This window comes from Lissotriton helveticus, chromosome 3_2 (genome assembly GCF_964261635.1).
Source record: "Lissotriton helveticus chromosome 3_2, aLisHel1.1, whole genome shotgun sequence".
NCBI classification, from domain to species: Eukaryota; Metazoa; Chordata; class Amphibia; order Caudata; family Salamandridae; genus Lissotriton; species Lissotriton helveticus.
Window position 1 is genome coordinate 215,987,763 of NC_136062.1, and position 21,886 is coordinate 216,009,648.

General features: G+C 48.4%; 1 protein-coding gene and 1 pseudogene across 2 annotated transcripts in view; both read right to left on the reverse strand.

Annotated features, from left to right (window-relative positions):
- The window catches only part of PEAK1 (pseudopodium enriched atypical kinase 1), a 720,838-nt gene that overhangs the window by 4,811 nt on the left and 694,141 nt on the right, over positions 1-21,886 (reverse strand). For both annotated transcript variants that reach the window (XM_078685075.1, XM_078685076.1), the window contains one exon: positions 8,613-9,361. In XM_078685075.1, coding sequence (XP_078541201.1) covers positions 8,613-9,361 — 749 coding nt within the window. The remainder of the gene's footprint in view (positions 1-8,612; positions 9,362-21,886) is intronic.
- Positions 15,490-20,028, reverse strand: LOC144826399 (E3 ubiquitin/ISG15 ligase TRIM25 pseudogene; annotated as a pseudogene).

Here is a 21,886-nt window from a genome sequence, read left to right on the forward strand (position 1 = left end):
AAGAAATTGAAGAAGCGAGAAAACAGAGAAAGCAAAAGGAAGCAGAGAGGGAAACACCAGATAGATTTTCACAAATACAGGAGGCTGACCGAGACAAAAGCTAAATGGGTGGGGAGAGAGATCAAGTGGGCGCAGCAAGAGAGAGAGAGGGGCTAGGGACCGAGAAAGAGGCAGAGCCACAGATAGGGCAGAGAAAGCCACTGAGAGAAAGAGAGAGCAAGAGAAACCACAAGAAGCGGGGCAAAAGGGAAAACAAGTTTCTAGTGCGAGATAGCAATAGAGCATCAATCAATCATAGCATTTGTAAAGCGCACTACTTACCCGTGCGGGCCTCAAGGCGCTGAGGGAAGCGGCCGCTGCTACTGCTCGAAGAGCCAGGTCTTGTGGAGCTTCCTGAAAATGAGCAGGTCCTGGGTCTGCCGCAGGTGGGTGGGGAGGGTGTTCCAGGTCTTGGCGGCGAGGAAGGAGAAGGATCTGCCGCCGGAGGTTGTTCGTAGGATGTGCAGGAAGGGGGTGAGGGCGAGGCTGGCGGAGCGGAGTTGTCAGGCGGGGGTGTAGAAGTTGAGTCTATTGTTCAGGTAGGCTGGTCCGGTATTGTGGAGTGCTTTGTGTGTGTGTGTGGGTGAAGAGGTTGAAAGTGATCCTCTTGTTTACGGGGAGCCAGTGCAGGTCTCTTAGGTGGGAGGTGATGCGGCTGCGTCGAGGGATGTTGACGATCAGGCGGGCAGAGGCGTTCTGGATGCGTTGCAGTCGTTGTAGGTGTTTGGTCGGGATTCCAGCATAGAGTGCGTTGTCATAGTCCAGCCTGCTGCTGACGAGGGCTTGAGTAACCATTCTTCTGGTTTCGGACGGGATCCACTTGTAGATCCTGCGAAGCATGCGGAGGGTGTTGTAGCAGGAGGAGGAGACGGCGTTGATCTGCTTCGCCATGGAGAGGGAAGAGTCGAGGATGAATCCTAGGTTGCGTGCGTGGTCAGTGGGTGTCGGTGCTGCTCCCAGTGTGATCGGCCACCAGGAGTCATCCCAGGCAGAAGGGGTGGGGCCGAGAATTAGGACTTCTGTCTTGTCCGAGTTCAGTTTCAGGCAGCTGCTCCTCATCCATTCGGCGACGGCCTTCATTCCCTCGTGTAGGTTGGTTTTGGCGGCGTGCGGGTCCTTGGTGAGGGAGAGGAGGAGCTGGGTGTCGTCGGCGTAGGAGATGATGTTCAGGTTGTGCTGGCGGGCTACTTGTGCGAGGGGGGCCATGTAGACATTGAACAGGGTCGGGCTGAGGGATGAGCCCTGGGGGACGCCAAAGATGATGTCGGTGGCTTTGGATCGGAAGGGTGGGAGGCGGACGCTCTGGGTTCTGCCGGAGAGGAAGGACGTGGTCCAGTCCAGGGCCTTCTCCTGGATTCCGGCTTCTTGTAGGTGTGTTCGTAGTGTGCGGTGGCAGACCGTGTCGAAGGCGGTTGACAGGTCCAGGAGGATGAGGGCTGAAGTTTCGCATTGCAGGTTGGACGGGAATCCCCTACTGGAGAGTCCATGGGCTAGTTACACAAAGATTACATTTGTGAGATGGAGGTTCCGAAGTGCAGACAAGAGTGTTGCAATGCCAAAGAATGTGTAATGTCGATGGGTCAATGTTTATCAGAGCATCTCTACATCCCAGAGCGCGTCAAGGGATGGTTCTCTGGCGAAGTCACTAAGATTCCGTTCTTTTATGGTCACAGGAGCAAAGGATGTTTATGATTGAGAAACTGCTGTGTACTATCTCGGCGCAGCTAAATGGACTCTGGGCCGTGTCTGGAACGTGGTAACCTGCCCCATACCCACAGGCCTTACCGTGGTTTAGCATAAGGCAAGCAGGCACAGTCATTGTGTGACACACAGCAATGTCACAGACAATTCGATCGCAGACACTTCCTGCCAGAGAGTCGTATCAGCACCGGATTAGTCACTTCACATAACAAAGCAAAGCCCTGGTCACTTCCTGCAAGCATGAGGTCACACGTGTCCTTTCAGGCAAAAAGAGCATTCATTTTCTAGCCAAGCCTCAGAGAAACAATCTCCAAGCAAACTGCAATTCTAACTTTATTTTTGAGTTGCTTTTTAACACAGACTTATTTTTTCGTGAAAGAATCACCGAAGTATACTGTGTTTGTGTTGCTAAAATAGCACCTGGTGTAAAAAGTAAATCTTGTAAAGAACACTTTGTCAAAGCAAACATTTTTTAAAGAAAATGCATCAGTTCAAGTGCACATTTTAAAGAAACGTCTCACCAACTTGATTAGCCAAAAATCAGAGCTAAGGAACACAAAGCAATAAGGATTTAAGGAGGTCTCCCTACGCAACTACAACTTACTTAAAATACTACCATCAAAGAATCTTATGAAAAAGCTTTACTGTCCGACTGTAAAAAAGTTCAAGACATGCTTATTGAAAAAGCATACAGAGCTCAAGCCATTCCTAAATACAAATGAATTCTGGTGGTTCACCACATAAGCCAAACTACAATGCAGCAAAGCTTAAACTAGAAATAGAATAGAGGAAATCCTGCCCCGACTAGCTCAAAAAAAGATCTAGGAATCCATTCTGTATCCATTTTAAAGCCTAAAATATCTCTTTTACATTGGTGTCAAGTCCTGCAAGCCACAGGACACTCAGCAATAAATCCTGATGCTTTTTGTATGTATCCCACTGATTCAGATGCAAGCGTCTTGCTGATCGGTATCGCCGAGATTCATCTACAAAAGAATGCCCCAGTCAATCTCGCCAAATGTCTTCAAGAGTATGACTCGATCACATTGACCCTCAGAGAAGTCCTCGCCTTTACTGCTTGCAAGCTGCTGACCTGCATCTCATTCCAGACGCTCTGCATTATCTACAAAGCAGTCCAGCGCTGCACGCCACCATGCGTTGTGACAAGACTAAGGCCTAAATGTATCAAGCCTTTTGCGATTCGCAAAGGCCGAAATTCGCAGGATTTCGGCCTTTACGAATCGCAAAAGGCTTTTTAGCATGTTTTCACATGTATGAAAATTTCGCAAAATAAGGAATCGCTAAAATTTGCGATTCCTTATTTTGCTTAAGCATTTAAGGAATCGCAAATTTTGAGATTCCTTAAATGCGATGTAAGTAGCTTTTAAAGTTTGCGAATTTTGTTTAAGAAATCGCAAATTACCACCAACTTTTAGTTGGTGGTAATTTGCGATTTCTTTTAAAAATGCCCTATTTGGCATTTGTGAGGGTGGCATGTGACGCACATACATGCCCACAGGGCATGTATGTGCGCCACATGCACACACATGTAAATTTCAGGGGTGCAGCAGGGTGTCTTTGAGACACCCCTGCACCCTTGAAATAATTCACAAATTGCGATTAGCAAATTGCAAATTCGCAATTTGAGAATTATTTCGCTATCATTCGGAATGCATTGGAAATTATTCCTTAATTGCGAATTCGCAAAATGCGAATTCGCAAATAAGGAAGACTAAGAAATCGCTAAAAAAAGCAATGTCCTACATACATTCCATTTTGCGATTTCTAAACAGCGATTCCTTAAAAATCGATATTTAGAAATCGCACATTGGAATCTTGATACATCTACCCCTTTGGTCTCTGGAGGACAGATGTGCAGCGGCAGCATTACCACACCTGAAACCAGAAAAGGCTGGCAAGAGAAAACAAGATGCCAGCCATTTTCCTGATGCGCTAACAAGAGATGGAACCACACACACCCTCCCTTCAGTTCCAGAAAGAAAAGAAGACTCATCTCTTTCAGCAACATCTTACTACAGTCTTAACACTCGGCTGCCCAACCCCATCTAAAGATTTACTCGCAACCTCCCCTTCACCTCACCATCCTGAAATCTCCCACAAACCTCCACTTCTTCCCTTGCCCCTATGCTGGTAATCCACATTTTCCCTCCCATTCACTATACCTTGGCCGACAATCTCTAACTGCAGTCCCCATTCCCAATCTATTGGTGACCACTGGTCCCATATCAGACTAGAATCTCTCTTGCCATGCTGCAATTCAATCGTCTAGAATACTTTCCTGGAAAAGGGAGCTGGAGAAATCGACGGAAGGTGGACTACTACTTAGGGAGGCTAACCGAGGGATAGGAACGATAGATAGGGACAGAGCTTTGGAGAATCTAGTCAGTGAACTAGTAGCCGATAGGCAAGATAATGACGAGGCGGGATTCCCACCACTGGGAAACCCAGAGGAGGAACAGCACAGACAAGAATGCCAAGAATAAGGCTGACAAGTGTAGTAGGAGACTAAGACAGCTGTAGATAACTAGGAACCCACGAATACCCAGGGGTCAGACTGGGCACATATAGGCACAACTCAAGGAGGGGGGGGGATAGTTCGGTTGGGGCTCATGGTAAATACATGTACCAAGCTTGTTGATGACATGCCCTGCATACTAGATTGGGAATGCGAAAGATTTGTGAATGTGGCTAATCTCTTTGAAAGTCAAAAACATTTGGTTGTAAAAATAAACATTTTCTCTATCACAATATCTGCACTAGACCTGGATAACACAATGTAGTGCTGTGTACTGTAGAATCAGGATACAACATTCTACCTGAGATGTTTCCATCACTGTAAACTAGATTGTGACCCTGGCCCTCACACACTACTATGAGCCCCTAGGAGAAGGCCCAGAATAATGCAAAGGATTGTGATGAGTTACAAAATCAAAAGCCTTTTGAGTCAACTAAAACTATAAATGATTACAGAAAGTGATCGGCTTAGGGGCTGCCTCAAGCCGCGTGCGCCTGTCCTGCTTGGCGCACGTTCACAGAGGCAGGGGGGATGCAGACAGGAGATAGTGACAGGTCTGGTGCACGAGATTTGGTGTAATACCGCCAGCATTTACACATCTGACAGTGTTCAGCGCTATTCCGTTACAAAGCAGCCAGGAAAAGCAAAGAGATTAATTCACAATGCGATACATTTCGGAAACCATTCTAAGCTGATTAGCCGCAATAAATCCAGCGAAGGAACAGATGTGTGTCTTTATCCTCTAGTAATGAAGGAACAGAGATTAATGCATCTGGAAGGTAGGAGACAAAGGACGAGAATGGCTATTATTGCCACCAAAGGGTTCTTACTCTTCCAGCATATGAAACTATCTGTCCAGATAAAAGCATGTAGCGGAAGGGGTTTGCGGTACCCATTACAGCTACTGATGATCAGTCTGAGCTGTAATGAGAAGCACTTCACAAACGAGCTCCCAGCGCACGGCGAAATGACGACGACTCCGTTGGATCCAAGAAGTGGAGGGGCGGGCTGCCCGGACAGGTCTCCTTATGTACCTATGCCCTTTGCTCACCTACAATTGTAGGGTCATCAAAAAGCCTGTGTCCAGCCCCCCGCTACCCTCCTCGCTACCCTCCTCGCTCTTACTATAAAATGACGAAGCAAAAAGAAAAGGGAATTCATGTGAGTCCTGAAGCTCGTCCCCACAGTTTTTTCCCTGTTCTTCCCATCACTTCTACCATTTCCACCAATCTCCCTTCCCTGCTAGGACTTCCCCTCCTGGCACGGTCGCTGTACGAAAGATACTCAACAGCGGTGGTGGTAGACATGTCCACCTGATCAGCCTTCTTCCTATCACCCCATATACCTTTTCCAGTACCTTGGCGCGCATTGCTTCTGCTTAGAGAGTGGAGTACCCCCCACCTCAGGAGTCGGGCCTTCTTATCCGGTTGCTTCGAGGCGGTACCAGTGCGGAATGAATGTTCTCAGCAGAGGTAGACAGTGACGGGGTGACAGGTAGAGGTAGGGGAATATGTGGGTGCAAGGCGATAGGTAATAAAACAAGCAAGATAGAAGGGTGGTGGTACACATGTACCAAGTACACGTCACTATGGATTCCTCATATGGAGCACCATGTGATGGAGAATCCCTTGGAAAACTTAGTCTAGGCCTTATTGGCTTACCTAGAGTGCTGGTGCTACTTAGGCCCAATTATTTGGGTAACTTCATGTGGGTGTACTGTGTTCCAGGGCTTCTTGCCCACCAGTGATATAGACACCATCCTAAGAGAATCTTTTGCACACAACCTGGTGAATTGTAATTGGTACTGGAACCTCGTCTAGTGTTTGGGTACCCAGTTCTATGGAGACTTTATTTTATATTTGATGATTTTAGATAGGGAATACCTTGTCCGGTCTTGGTGACCTCACTTCCCGTTTTATAGGCTGCCGCCAGGAAAACAATGCAAAAGCCCTAAAAACGGAGTTCAGATCACAGCAGACCGGCTTGTAGCAGTTTGTTTGGTCCCCAGAATAATTCATCTGCCTTCTCCTCTTGTGAAAAGGATGGCAAAGTATCGAACAGCTATTATTTTGGTTCTCACACACACACACTCTAATATAATGTAATGCATTAGTTGAACTTCGTGTAGTACAATATGATGTGACAAGTGAATGTAATAGATTTGATGTCCCTAACAAAGAAACACTCCTGGTCTCCTGAGGTGCAGATACTTAAATAAGGCTCACAGCCCCAACAGAAAACATAACAACGCATCGACAACAGAACCATATAGTTGGTAAAGTGATACCTCCAAATAACACAATCCACAACTCAAAGAAGCAGAAAGAGCAGATTATGCAGGAGACCCCACTCTTCCTCACAGCGCAGCTCTACAGTGTTTTAACTGACAAAGACACACTCCTCAAAAGCACAACTCACCACCCAGACATCCCAACAACCTCAACCTAGGAATCAGGCACTCCAAGCACAGCCTAAAGCACACAAGACACCAAAGCTTAATATTTGGTAAGTGATGCTTTGAATCATTCCAACCCACTCCTCCTAAAACCAGCGCTAACCGTGACAAGAGATAATGTTAATCACTCCTTCGTGCACACCGACACAACCACAATTTCTCTGGAATATTTACGGCTCCGCAATGGGCAACCAGTCACACTTGTGAAACAAGATTTTTTTAAACTTGTGTGACTAACTCACCTAGAAACATGCAGCAAAAGTTATATGCATGCAAAGACACATCACACCATGACCTTCCAATAAATTGATGTCAATCCATACTAAACACTATGCAAACCAGCCCCATTGTAGCACAGGCCAGACCTATCACAAAACCTACTCCCCAGGGAGCTCTTTAAGACCCACATCATAGTTCTAAATTAGGTGCAAACAAAATTGTTCCGTGTTTAAGCAACTCTGAAAAGGAGCTGACAGAAAATTAAATGTATTCCAATGTTGCCCATCCATTTACCTCTAGCTTTTAGCACAAGAGTTAAAGCGGGTGCAAAAATACACTAAATACATGATGCAAATGTTATCTGTGCCGAAATGTTTTTGTGGCTGCAATTTTCAAGGGGCGGGAGAGAGAGGGGGGGAGAGGGAGGGAGGGAGGGAGGGGGGGAGAGGGAGGGAGGGAGAGGGAGAGAAGGGGCGGGACGGAGGGAGAGGGAGGGAGAGGGAGAAAGGGGGAGAGAGGGAGAGGGGGAGAAGGGGGGAGAGAGGGGGAGAAGGGGGGAGAGAGGGATAGGGGGAGAGAGGGATAGGGGGAGAGGGAGAAGGAGAGACTCGAGCTCTTACTAGATGAGTGACTCCAGGCCTCTTTTCACCAAAAGTTCGTCATTCTTTTCACAGATCCCAATTCAGTATCCAAGCACAGAAAGGTGGGTTGTTATAACTTAACAAATGACCTACCTGTACAACCGTTTCATGATTGGTCTGAACCACTGTTCTTATAATTAAGAGTATAGTTTGTTCCCTAACATAATTTTTCACCTTAAATGTCAGGCCATACAATACACGGAGAGTGCATGAGTTAGTACTGGGCATGCTCGGTGTGGGGGATAAACATGACTTGTTAGAAAACAAAAGTGCTTTTAAGGATCTGGAGACCTGGCTGCCAGATGTCTTGAAATGATGAAAAAACACAAAGATTACAGGTAGAATTAAATCTCTCATCTTCATTTCGGCAACTGTTTGTGGATGGACTATATATATTATGGGTCCTCCCACTTTGAAGCTGGGTTCAAGACTTCTATACCTCATTATTCTGGAAGATACTGTGCCCCCTCACTTTTACAAAGGAAATTCATCTTGGCAAGCATCCGCCAGTTCCTTGTTGGTGTGCCAGTGGGGATGCCAAAACACCACAGCTACATCAGTTTGTTGGGTGATGAAACTGTGGTATTACCTCTCTCCTACTGGCTGCCAGAAGATGTTGAGATTGTGTCCAGGGTTGCTTACCTGAGCTTAATTAGCAGCGATCTCTTACTACTTGTTGACATAGTACATTGAACAAGGGTGGGCGGGAAGACCAAGCTGCAGGATAAATACCGGTTTATATTGATCCCTTCTTCTACAGAACTGCAAGGAGGGAAGACCAGATTCTGAAAATGTACCTGATACCTCCTGATCACTCCGGTGAATGCTTTTTTGTACCATGTACCTGATGTTGATTATAATAACTAAGCATATTCTATGTGGTTGATTATTCTACTGCTTAGATGATCACAAATACAACTGCATCCTTAAGGATGCAGTCGATTTACAAATAAGCTTCTCTAGTTTGCTCAATGCACCACATTAAAAAGTACAAATATCCCCTCCAAATGTCCTTGCTTACCTTCACAGCATAATTGTTGAGTGGGTCTTTTGCGTAGGTGGCTGTATAGTAGATGGCGTCGCCCGCTTCGCAGCATGGCTGGTCACTGGCCAGCCGGAAGTCTGACCAGCTGTCTACTCCGAACCGCAGCTGGTCCTTCTGCCCGGCCATGAAGAGGTCTTCACACCGGATGGCTAGTTTCTTCAGTGAGTCTGTATGAAGGCTCCGGATCTTAGCCACCACTTCCTCCCGATTCTCTATTCCACGGTACAGCGCTTGCCGCTGGGGCTTCTGGATGCTGCGCCCATGCTTGCCAGGAGCGAGGTGCTTCGTAGTGAGCGAATCCATGCTATTGGAGCCTCTTTCTTTAACTGTGAGTGCCGAAAGACTGGAGACACTGTTGCCTACGGAAGCACTTGCCCGGTCTTTCATGGTGGGTCTGTCCAGGGAGTCCCCAGACTCATTGTCCAGCACTTTCATATCTGAGCTGAGAGAGGAGCAAGCACTGCCAGTGTCCCAGTTAGGGTCTAGGTCATAGGTGGGATTGGCCACAACCAGGCTGTTCTCTTTCGATCCCTTCTGTGGGTCTTTGGCTGCCGGTTCGGTGTTGGCTCTAGTAATGGTTTTCTTTGGCAACGGAGGAGGAGTGGGCTGGGACTCGCCTGTCGTTTCATGATCAGTCATCTCTCCAAAGGCAATGGCATCATCGGAGACCCCTCCTTTCATTTGCCGTGGCTGCTTGTGGGGTATCATGTTAGCCCGGGAGTGTCCTAGATGAGCAAATAAAAAATGTTTAGAACATAGACAGATTAGAAAATTTCTGTTTGCCATTCTGCAACAGACAGGTCAACTGCAGCGCACATCCCCATGATGCAAGGGATTATGGTACATTCATTCTAAAAAAAAAATAGAAACAATCTGCAAATACTACTCAGATGAATACAAAGCGAAACCTTCCCGCACTCTACATGTTCACTTTGATTATGTCTCCAAAGCTGTGCAATAGCCCGGTGATCTCACATTTCATACCAAGCTCAAGTATAGGACGCTGGAGATGGGGGGCGATAGTTTGAAAGTCCCTGTGGGTGGGACATGGATTTATTAAAAGAGGGGTTTGTTATTGCACTAAGATTCTATTCAACAACCCAGTGACATCTATGGCAAGCGCTGCATTGACAAATCAGGAAATCCGGACTGTATAACAATGCATACAATTTATGTTAGGTACTGCTAAAAATCAAAACAATTTCTCATGGTCACAATTATGATCCAATAGGTTTACTTACAATACAAAAAAGTGATATTCACAGATGTATTCAAATATTTTTACTTCATGTATCACATTATATTTAGTTCATTATACAAAACCATTCCGGGAAACCTATATATCCAAAAACGACTCACTACAAATTTAAGTCAACTTATTTATGAGTTTCAAACGTGGATCAAACAGGAGTGTTGGACGCTTTACTGAACGAATGAAGAAATAATGAGATTAATCGAGTTTGTTGTGAGTCGTATTGGATATATAGTCTGCCAGGAATGGTTTTGAGGTTTATTAAGAAGGAAGCAAGTGTTTACAGGAGCCGTCATTCCCTGTGCAATGCAGAGTCCTGAAGATGGTCCTGTGGACCTTTTTGGCCATATAAAGACCGAAACGTCGACAACGCACCCTTATTTCCTTGAAAGATCTTTAATGACAATTCATCTGTATAAATATTTGAATACTTGTTCTAATGGACTGTTAGATTTTATCAGCATTGCCCTAAGAGGAAATAGGGTGATTACACTCCCATCAACCCCTTGAGAAAATGAAGATAAAGTTGTAGGAATTGTTTTGGTGGTGTCCGTTTTGCTATCTGTATATATTTTGTATATAATGCTTGTGTCAAAACAATTTGAATGTTTTGTATAATGAACTAAATATAATGAGATAAATGTAGTAAAACATTTGAATACATCCGTGAAGATAACTTTTTTGTATTGTAAGTAAACAAATTGGATCATAATTGTGAGCATGAGAAAGTTAAACTTAGTTGTGACATAAATAATTCCCCAAGGGATATTTTTTAAGAAAACATGTAGTTAAACCGAATTCCCCGGGGATGATTAGGTTGTCCTATTTTGTTAATACAAAAGCAAAAAAAGTAATTACAAGAGTAAATCTTTTTGTCTTTGATTTAAAATTCAACATTAATCTGTCTGGGGGTATATATCTCCACAATTACCTGTAGCACCCAATATATGGCCTCGGCTAACAACTTTTTACAGATAAATGTGCACGTCTCTGAGTTTACTCGCATAAGGCTCAGCTATGCGCCATCTCGTCAGAACACCTGTCCCCTTTCAATACTCTAACCCCCAGATGCATCAACAACCCATTTTGCGATTCCTTAATAGCGAAAAATACCTATTCGCTATTAAGGAATAGCAAAATGGAATGCATCAAGAAATCACTAAAAAAAAATAGCGATTTCTTAGAATTCCTTAATTGCGACTCGCAAATTACGAGTCGCAATTAAGGAATACCTCCCCATTCATTCCTATGGGCCTAGAGGCCCATAGGAATGAATGGGAAGACAATCTCAAATTGCGAATCGCAATTAGCGAATCGCAAATTGAGTTTGCGATTTCAAGGATGCAGGGGTGTCCAAAGGACACCCTGTTGCACCCCTGAAATTGATCTGTGCACATATGTTGCGCACACACATGCCCTTAGTGCACTTTAATGCATTTTTCAAAGTTTTTGCAAATTCCCATGAAGTTGTACTCCATGGTAATTTGCGTGCCCTATTAGCGAATTCGCTATTTTTGAAACTTTCAAGCATTGCATTTAAGGAATCTTTGAGATTCCTTAAATGCAAATAATCGTAATTTAGCGATTTCCCAATGATGCATCCCAAATGCAAAAATACCGGTCGCAAAGAGGCAGATTCTGAGAATCTGCGCCTTTGAGAGCGGATTTTTGTTTGATGCATCAAGCTGTAAGACGGCTCGAGGAAGACGCAGGGCATCTCTGGCCGTGACGCAGGCACACACCACTTTTATCCCCAGCCAGGTGAGTTCTCGGCAGTCAGCTCTGCAGCTGCGTGCGAGCCCTCCCTCCCCCCCCCCGCCCCCCCCTACAGCCCAAGTGGCAGAGCGCACCTCGGAATGATAACGCACTTGCGCATCTGACAGGCAATTTGCACGTCTCCGCTAAGGCCACTGTCAAAGCAGGAACAAAGAGCACGCCTTTGAATCTCGCCGGGCCAGGAAAAGAAATGCCTCTGTGACATTTTATTAATTACAGATTGACCTGGGTGATGACCGCCTGATAGTCGACCTTTCTCGAAAAGCCATTACAGCGCACCCGTGCAACCTGTTGACATCCTACGTGTGCTGAGACCCGACGACCTCCTTCCAATGTCCATGCTACACGTGATATGTCCGTCTGACACACTGCATGTTAAAATTGAATGCAAAATAAATCATAAGTGTAAGTATCCCCCCTTCCTGGAGCCGCTGTGACGGCGTGCACGTCCCTCCCTGCGAGGCTCTGCAGGAGACAGACCCATCCTGCCTCGGCCTTCAGGAACCAATGCAGACAGAGCAACTATTTTGTGGCAGGAATTTCGGTTCCGGCTATTAAAACTACCTTGGATTGTGCGTTTATTGTTTTTTCTTTTATAAATTAACGAATACCAGCATTGCAGAGTTTAGACTTGAATAATTCACAGGGTTTTTTTAATGTACGAAGCTAGAAAATACAAATCAGTAACCTTCCCCCTCTAGGGCTTTTCGCTGCAAAAGAATGATTATATTTTTTTGCGGTCTCTCGACATCATTTCAGCACAAAACAGTTGTTTTCTTGAGTCAGCGGTAGTAATTGGGAACGTGCCTGTCCTGCTAGTCAGGCGCGCAACACGCATTGAACTCACCGGGCTTCAGCCCCCCCCAACCCCCCGTCGTGTGTGGCAGCCCGGGATGAGACAGATCCTGGGCACACACACAGCCACACCCGAACGTTTCACAGGTCTTTAAAAGACCATTTGAATGCTAATTCTATGTCAGGACCGGAGGCTTCGGATTATGCCTTCTTTCTTACGCTTTATTTTCCACAGCAGCAAGAAAAAATGTATAAACAACTACATTTCCCATGAACACTTGGGAAAAAACAAATTCGAACATGAGTCCTTCAACAATGTCCATGAACTGGCAGCTCCCATCATGCCCTGGAGCCTCTTCCTCTTTCTTCGCTGCTCAGCAGCAAGTTAAGTCGTTTTTCCTTTCACTTCTGGGGTTTGGGAGTCTGTGAGCTTGGCGTTTGTCTATATGCAGGCGCTGCTTTGTTTTTCTCCCCTCGCAGGTTCCCTGTCGATCGCGGGACGCTTTTGCGCTCCTCACGCGATCTGGTATCCCAGTAGTGTGCGGTGCGGCGTTCTCGCCGCTAGGGGGCAGTGTGTCGTTCTGTTGGCAGGTGCACCTGGAGCGTTTTCTGAGGCGTTTTTCGGCGCGTTTGCGCAGACTGTACCCTGCACCTGGCCACCCGGTTTTAACACCCTTTGGGTCGCAATTTAGGTATCCCCACTATTAAGACGCCCTGTGTGGGTTGTATTTCGGTTCTTTGACATCCTGCGGGATCGTAATTGCGCCGGTGCTCGGCGCGGGGGCGCTCTACCGGGTGGCGCCCTGATATTGTGTGGGCTGCAGCGTCCCCAAGGGTCACCCCATAATTGTGTGCTGTAAGCCACCCATATCCTGGGCTCTCCCAGACCATATAGTACCCTTTGAGCTTTTTCAATTATTGCCTGTCCGTACCTCCCTATCCTGTAGAGCCTAATTTAACTCACCATGCAGAGGGAGTCAGAACAGTATACAGAGGAAGACCCTCTAAACCACGTCCCTTTGGACGATGATTTTTATCAAGCGGTCGACGACTATTTATAGGGCAGTAGACCAGGCGATGAGCCCCCTTGAGCAGCGTCTCTCGGCACGGTTGGATGAGGCGTACGCGAAGCTTGCGGCCCTTATCCCCGCGCCCTCCCCTGCTTCGGGACCTGATCCTGTAGCTTCACCGCCCCTCCCTCCCCCTAAAAAGCCTTGTACGGAGGGGGTTGATTCTACGGCTTTCGAGAGGGTGAAGAGTGCGTTTAAGGCAATGGAAGGGTCCCTCCCGCTTCCAGCCCCCCCCCCCCGCGGAGGCGCCTCCGCCTTCTCCGCGTACTATGTCCCCTGACCCGCATCAGGATGATGATTCTCCTTATTCGGAGGAGGAGGCTTGTTCGTCTAGATCTTGGTTGCCCTCTCAGCCTTCCTCCTCCGCGGGCCCCTCTGACATGCTGGACCCGGACGACATTGTCCACCCCAGGTCCTCAGAGTGGGTCCCAGGTGAGAAAGTGGCCCAGTATGTCGCGAATCGCCTCAGGAGGCCTGTGGATAAGGATGCCCGTAGCCGCCTTAGAGCGGAATGCCCTCGTCCGTCCTTGGAGGGTAAGGTAGCCATGACGCCAGATATTGACCCGAAGATGGCGACTTTCCTGGCCAAATTTGTCAAGGACCCTCGCAAGGGTATAGACAGGTCCTGGCGTACGTGCCAGGATAAACTGCTTGATGCAGTGGGTCCCTTGACGAAGATTTTAGACATGGCTGAGGAGGCCAAGGTGTCTGGAGACTTGATTTCCCCCGAGGTTCTTTCAAATTGGGCGCAGCGCGCCGTCATTTTTCTTGGCAATGCAAACTGTGCCCTCTCTACTGAGAGGAGGCGGTCCCTCTTAATCAAGGTCGACCCTAAGTTGGGTGATCTCGCCTCGTCGGAGGCGGGTGCTGTGGCACAGGGTGGTCTTTTTGGAGATCCTTTCATCAAGGAGCTTGGTAAATTCGTGGCCACTTTTACCTCCTTAGACCGAGCTCAGTCCAACATTAAAAAGGTCTTCGCCCCTCGTGTTTTTGACAGGGCCGGACGAGGCAGGGGCCGCTCGTTCGGTAGGGGCAACAGCTCAGACAGAGGACAAGGCTCCGGACGCGGGCAGTTTCAGGACAATGCCCGGTTCAACAATTTCTACCCCACAAGAGGGCAGAAGTTCCGAGGAGAGTGGTGGTCAGCGAGGCCAACAGCAAGGTGGTGGACGAGGTGAGTGTGCTACCTTCTGCGAGCTTGCGAGTAGGGGGGCGCCTAGCGCAGTTTCTCCCAGCGTGGACTTCCCTTACCAGCGACGCCTGGGTGCTGCAGACGGTTCAGGGCTTCCAGTTGGAGTTCCATGGCCGTCCGTGCCAGCTACAGCGTCCGCGCCCCATTTCCTTTTCGCAGCGGGATGCAGCTTTGGTGAGCGAAGAGGTATCTGCCCTCCTCCACAAAGGGGCGATTTGTCGCGCATGCGAACACCCGGCCGGTTTTCTGAGCAACCTCTTCTTGGTCGACAAGGTCGACGGAGGCCGTCGCCCGGTGATCAATTTAAAGGATTTCAACGAATGGCTGGTGTACCGCCATTTCAAGATGGGGGGGATCCACCTCCTGCGGGATGTGTTGCGCTCGTCCGATTGGATGGTCAGGCTCGACTTAAAAGACGCTTACTTGGTGGTCCCAATTTTCCCGCCTCACCGTCGTTTCCTCCAGTTCAGGTGGGACGGTCAGGTTTACGAGTTCACCACGCTACCTTTCGGGCTATCCTCGGCGCCATGGTGCTTCACAAAGGTATTGCATCCGGCGGTGGAGGCCTTGAGGGCCCGGGGTGTCAGAATGATAGTGTATTTGGACGACATGCTGTTCATGGACCAGTGCCCGCGCCGTCTGCTGTCTCAATTGCAGTCTGCGATCGACCTGCTTCAGGGCTTGGGCTTCGTTATCAACGAGAAGAAGTCCCTTCTGGTCCCCGCGCAATACGCAACCTTTCTCGGTTTCAACATAGACTCAGTGTTATCAACTCTGAGTCTTCCCGCCAGGAAGATGGCAAAGATAAGGCACGAGTTGCGTCAGGTTCTGGCGAAATCGTTGATATCCTTGCGGCACCTTGCTCGATTGGTGGGCCTGTTGTCATCTTCGATTCAGGCTATTTTTCCCGGCCCTCTCCACTACCGGGCCATGCAACATTGGAAGACGTATCATCTCAGGAGAGGGCTGACATACTCTCAGCAGATTCTGTTGTCGGACGATGTGAGAGACGAAATGAGATGGTGGCTCACGCACATGGAGGCCTGGAATGGTCATGCGATTTTTGGGTCCGCCCCGGACATCGTCATAGAGTCAGACGGCAGTCGGTTAGGCTGGGGAGCCAGGTGCGGGGATTTTTCAACAGGAGGCACCTGGTCCGCTTCCGAACAGTCGTTGCATATCAACTGTTTGGAGCTTCTGGCGGGCTCCTTTGCGGTTCAGTGTTGGACCAAGGACAGGGTGCAGTCCTGTGTCCTCCTCAGGATGGACAATGTCTCGGCGGTCCGGTATATCAACCATCTCGGAGGCACAAGATCCAAGATGCTTGCGGACCTCGCGAGGGACTTTTGGCACTTTTGCCTGGACCATCAGGTGTCGGTCACGGCGGAGTACCTGCCGGGACGTCAGAACGTGGTGGCCGATTGGCACTCCCGGCACCTCTTGGATGCCAGTGTATGGAAGTTAGATCCTCTTCTGTTCCTCAGGCTCTCGGACCGATGGGGTCCCTTCTCGGTGGACCTGTTCGCGTCCCGCCTGGACCATCAACTTCCACGGTATTTCAGTTGGCGCCCCGACCCAGCGGCGGAGGCGACGGATGCGTTCCTCCAGGACTGGTCGAGCGAGCAGGGGTATGCGTTTCCCCCATTTTCAATGATAACACGTGTGTCGGCGCTGCTGCGTCGCCAGTCGGCGCAGGTGGTGATGATTACACCATGGTGGAGGTCACAAGTTTGGTTTCCAGTTCTTCTGGAAGTTTCTTGGGATTTTCCAATCCTACTCCCCCATTCTCCTCAATCCGGAAGGAATTCCTCACCGACTAGTCCTGGAGGGCTCTCTGAGGCTGGTAGCCTGGAGGCTCTCAGGCGTCGTTGGATGCTCCCGGGACTTTCGGGAAAAGCAGAGGATTTGCTTTCTAAAGCCTGGGCCGACAGCACGACCAAGCGCTATCGATCTGCATGGCACAGATGGAATCGCTGGTGTGTGCGACGGGGTTGCAATCCCGTGGGGGCGGATGTAGTCCACGTCCTTAACTTTTTAGCTGAACTGGCGCAGGAGGGTCGGGCCTACCAGTCGATCAATACCTTCAGATCTGCGATTTCAGCGGGACACGATCTGGTGCAAGGCTCTCCGATTGGTGAGCACCCTTTGGTTTGTAGACTCTTGAGAGGGATTCGCCTCTCATTGCCGCCTGAGCCCCGATACTCCGCTCTGTGGGACGTCAACAGGGTGTTGAATTTGTTCCTTGATTGGCAACCGAACAGGTTTCTATCTCGGAAGGAGCTGACTGCTAAGTTGGCGATGTTGTTATGTCTGGTATCTTGCAGACGGGTCTCCGATGTGCGTGCCCTTGATGTCACGGCTAGAGTTTTTTCTCCGGATGGAGTTTCATTTTCTGTAAGTAGGAGAACCAAGTCCCTTTCTAGGGTTATTTCATACCCGGCTTTTCCGGATTCCCCTAAAGTGTGTGTAGTGCAGTGCCTCCGTGCTTATGAGGAAATGACTGATGATACTCGCCCTCCGGGTGAAAGACAACTTCTAATTGCCCTACGGAAACCGTCCAAGGCTGTTACTTCCCCAACGATCGCCAGATGGGTGCGTTGGATAATGCAGGAGGCGGGGATTGACACCAAACAGTTTGGTGCGCATTCAGCGAGAGGAGCTATGGCCTCCAAAGCTTTTGCCCTCGGAGCTCGCTTGGAAGATTTCATGAGAGCGGCCGATTGGTCCTCGGACTCCACATTCAAGAGATTCTATTTCAAGCCAGTGATAGAAGTAGCTCGGCTGGTTGTCGATAAGCTTTGAACTGGCATAATCCGAAGCCTCCGGTCCTGACATAGAATGAGAATTTGCCTAGCCTTGGTGCTGGTAAGTTCCAATTCTATTAAGGACTCGGAGGCGAGGATTATCCCCCCAAGGGACTTCCAAGAAGTGGACCCTCCCCGTATGCACCGCAAGTAACTCATTCATGATGCTTCGGTTGCTATTGCTGCTGTTACCTCGTATTATGTTTTACTTCCATGTAACGTGAGACGGTCTGTTGGGAAGGTCAGGTTTCTGACGGTGTACTCTTTTGCAGGAAATGAAGGTTCCAAACAGGATGCGTGAAGTGACTGGTGTTGAGGCTTCGCGCGAAGAAAGAGGAAGAGGCTCCAGGGCATGATGGGAGCTGCCAGTTCATGGACATTGTTGAAGGACTCACGTTCGAATTTGTTTTTTCCCCAAGTGTTCATGGGAAATGTAGTTGTTTATACATTTTTTCTTGCTGCTGTGGAAAATAAAGCGTAAGAAAGAAGGCATAATCCTCGCGTCCGAGTCCTTAATAGAAATGGAACTTACCAGCACCAAGGCTAGGCAAATTCTCATTAGGCCTTGCTGTTGTTTCACCCCTTGTTGGAGGCCCTGCAGCTCCACTCTGCCTACTGATTAAAGGTTCAGCCCCCCCGAAATTTATTCTTAGCCCCCCCCCCCGAAATGTGGCTCTAGTTGTGCCTCTGCTGCTAGTACATATACACAGCATATTGTGGTGAACCAGAGCGGCACTGTGATGGCGACAGAGCGAGGGGCATGCTGTTTATTGGTTTCCTTGGAGACCCATTGCCATTGTAATTCTATTTATAAAGCGCTTACTACTCCTGGTGAGGCGTTGAAGTGCTTTTCGTGAGTAGCACGTTACTCCGCAACCAAAAAAGGGTTAGTGCGGAATTACTATAGGGAAATATGAAATTAATTTGAGGGGTGGACATGGGAGTCTGTTCGTTGGATACCAGATTTCAAATTTGCCAACACTGCTTTCCATGCAGTAAGAGAACGGCTTTCTGTTTGAGGAAACACAACCATTGCCATTAGCAAAAATTAAAACAAATCCAAAATGGCTGCTCGTGCAACATGATGCATGTGCACATATGCGCACGCGTAGACAGCCACCTTGAAATGTTTATCCTTTATGAGAGAAAGGAATCCAAGATGGCCAAGGCGTGTGCGTTCATCTTGATGCACCCAGAACCATTTCGGAATATTCTTTTTAAAGTATAATTTACCATTCGGAAATGTCAATTTTAAAATGATAGATAAAAAAACAAGCATTTACAATGCAACGGTTTCGCCTTTGGATGAGTTAGAGCAGTTTTCTTTGTCGACAGAAACACCGTTTTCCACAGCTATAACTGTTCTGGCGCACAGTTGCTTGTCTTTTTTGTACCCCTGAGCGTGTCATCATCCAAACATGCTTCGACTGCAGATGCCAACCTCTGTAATAATGGTACTGCCCCGAAATAGTACTTGTCGGTGATACAAGTGTCAATCCGCAGGGGCGGAGACATTGCATGTGTCATGCAAAGGAAGGGGCTGGTTGCCCCAAACGTGCATGTCGGAAAATATAACAGCACACACCGAATTAAGGAGTGTCAATCCTGACATTTACATGCATGTCAAAACTGACCTGTCTGAGAGACCCTTCAACCACGGGTGAGCCAGTAAGGACCCCCAGGCTAACAAGAGCTCACAATGTCTGGGGGCAGCTGTGTTGTTAAGGCAGACCATAAACAACACCTAGACAACCGCACATCACATGCTGTAACTTGCAATCTCGAAGTGCTTCAGCGACCCACACGAGGGAGGTAAACGCTATACAAGTTCTACAATACAAGGTGCTAGGCTTATTCGGGTGCCCCCTCTTGTCGTGTGGGGCTCGGTACTCACCTCTCTTTTGAGCTTGGCCTCTGGCACGGTGTGTGTTTTGCAGGCCTTGTGGTCGACCAAGCAGTAGCAGCAGAGGCACTTTCCGTGCTCCTAGCAGAAGTACTCGAGGAGCTTCTTGTGATCTTTGCAGGTACGGAGGCCCAGCTCGGAGCTCCCCAGCGGGCTGTGCAGCTGGTGGTGAGCGAACGCCTGGCTCCCCAGGTGAGGCTGCAGGTGCTCCTGGCAGAAGGAGGCGATGCAGGTTACACACGTCCGGACGGCGGCCACCTTGAGGCAGGAGTCACAGGGCACGGCCCCGTCCGGACAGGACTCCTCTTCCTCCTCCGGCTCCGGCTGCGCCTGCTGCTCCTGCTCGCGCCGGTTCACGTCCAGCAGGTACTGCTGCACCACGGTATCCAGCACGGTGTTCTTGCGGAGCTCCGGTTTAGTTGCGAAGCCAGTGCGGCACTGAGGACATTTCCAGCCCTCCTGCGCCTCCGTGGCCCAGATCACCTCCAGGCAGACACGGCAAAAATTGTGTCCGCAGGGAGTGGTGACCGGGCTCTCGAAAGTGCCCAGGCAGATGGAACAGGTAAACTCCTCGGAGAGGTCCAACAGCGAGCCCGACATCTCGGCCATCTTAGCAGGGAGTGACGGTCACCGAGAACGGGCGAGAATGGAAACCGAAACTTAAGGGTAGAGCAGGCGAGAGGGAGGGAGTTAGTGGGCTGTCAGGGAAGAACGCGCTGCCACTAGAAACGGAACTCCTCTGAGAATATGTGTATCTTCGGTTAACAAGCTAGAAAGTAAACATATATTATATGCAAGAGCCCGGTTTCGCGCGATGCTTACAGTAAAATACGGCCCTGTTCATTGGGAGCAGAGGAAAATGAAAAACAAGTCAGGTCCCGGGCCGGCCAGCCAATCACAGCGCGGCCCGGGGAATGACGTCACGGGGGTGTCCCGGGCCGGCAGCCAATGATAGCGGCCCGGGACAAAGGGGCGGGACTTAAAAAAAGTCCCAGAAACGCCCCCGAATCGCGTTTTCACCAGAAAGCGTGATTGACAGCCTCTGTCTCCCAATGGCTAGCCTCCATTTATGGAGCTAGCCAATGAGAGACAGAGGCGGAACCAAAGTCGATATGTAGGATCATGAGGTTTCGCCGTGGGCGGAGCAGGGCGAAACCTAAAAAATAGCATGAGTACCATGGTGCACAAAGAAAAGGAAGCAAGGAACCTGGAAGCAATGTGCAGGTTCATGGCCCAGAAGATTGTTTTTTAATTTAGAAATAAAGCACAGTCAGGAAGTGGAAGGGCGGGAAGCAATGAACAAGGGAGAAAGAAAGCGGCCAAGTAACAGTGCTAAGCTGTGGGCCAATATGGCATCAATTACTGAAAAAATATTTTTAAAATTATAAAAAGAAAGAATGTAGTAGGAGCTGGGCAGCACTGGACAAGCAAGGGGTACACCAGTTAGTGAAGGACAGCAAGAGAGAGACAGAGAAATGAAAAAAAATGTTCCTTGATGTTGACAGTGGAAGGTTATAACTCATCTCATAAAAACAATGGAAAAGAAACTATGAGCCAGGGCTGCAGAAGACCAAGAATAGGGGGAAAGTCAACTAAACAGGCGCACTGAACAGGAGACAGACTATAAGCTCTCCATTCAGGGGCAATGTGCTGACCCAAAGCCCTCGACAGTCTGTAGGCGAGGCCCAAAACGGACCAGGAGTTAAAGGGTTCTGGCGAATAGGGGTAAATTAGCTGGAAAACTTAGTTGTGAAAAATGGCTACTCCATTCTCCAGATGTTACTCTCTGAGTTGAGAGCTTGCATGAAAGTTGATAGTTCTGCACCCTCTGTTCGGTTTGGTCAGCTGGAAGATATAACAAACATATCCTTAGAAGACTTAAGGTATGATTACCAGGCAGGTGGATTTTAATGCTGTCTCTATTATTCACCCCTCTACTTAGTTAATGATATGGGGGCATCAATAACTCTTTACGAGTGGGGGAGTATGAGGGAGGCAAGAAACACACCCAACATGTTTGTGGGGAATATGTGTTTCTGTGTCACATTCTAGAGGTTTTTACCAGGACTTTTATCTACAGGTTCCAGTCACTTTCACCAGCCGGAGGGCCCAGGTGACATCTGGATAACTTGGGGGAGCCAGAAAACTACTGTGAATGGCATTAAGAGCATTACCAGAGCACTCAGAATGAAGCCCATAACATATTCTTGGAGCTCCTTAAACTAGTACCAGGCTGCACAGCACATGCACTGATATACAGCATGGTTAAAAAAAACATTGCCAAGGCCAGTAGATCTCAAATAGGTGAGACCTATTGGCTTTGACAATATTTGTTTGATGACTGACAGAGGCATTACGGCAAGGGTCACCTGCAGGCTTTACATGAACTTTGACTTTTTGCCAGGTAACCTGTGGCAAACCTCCCAGTTACATGTTGTATGCATGTGATAATTTCACT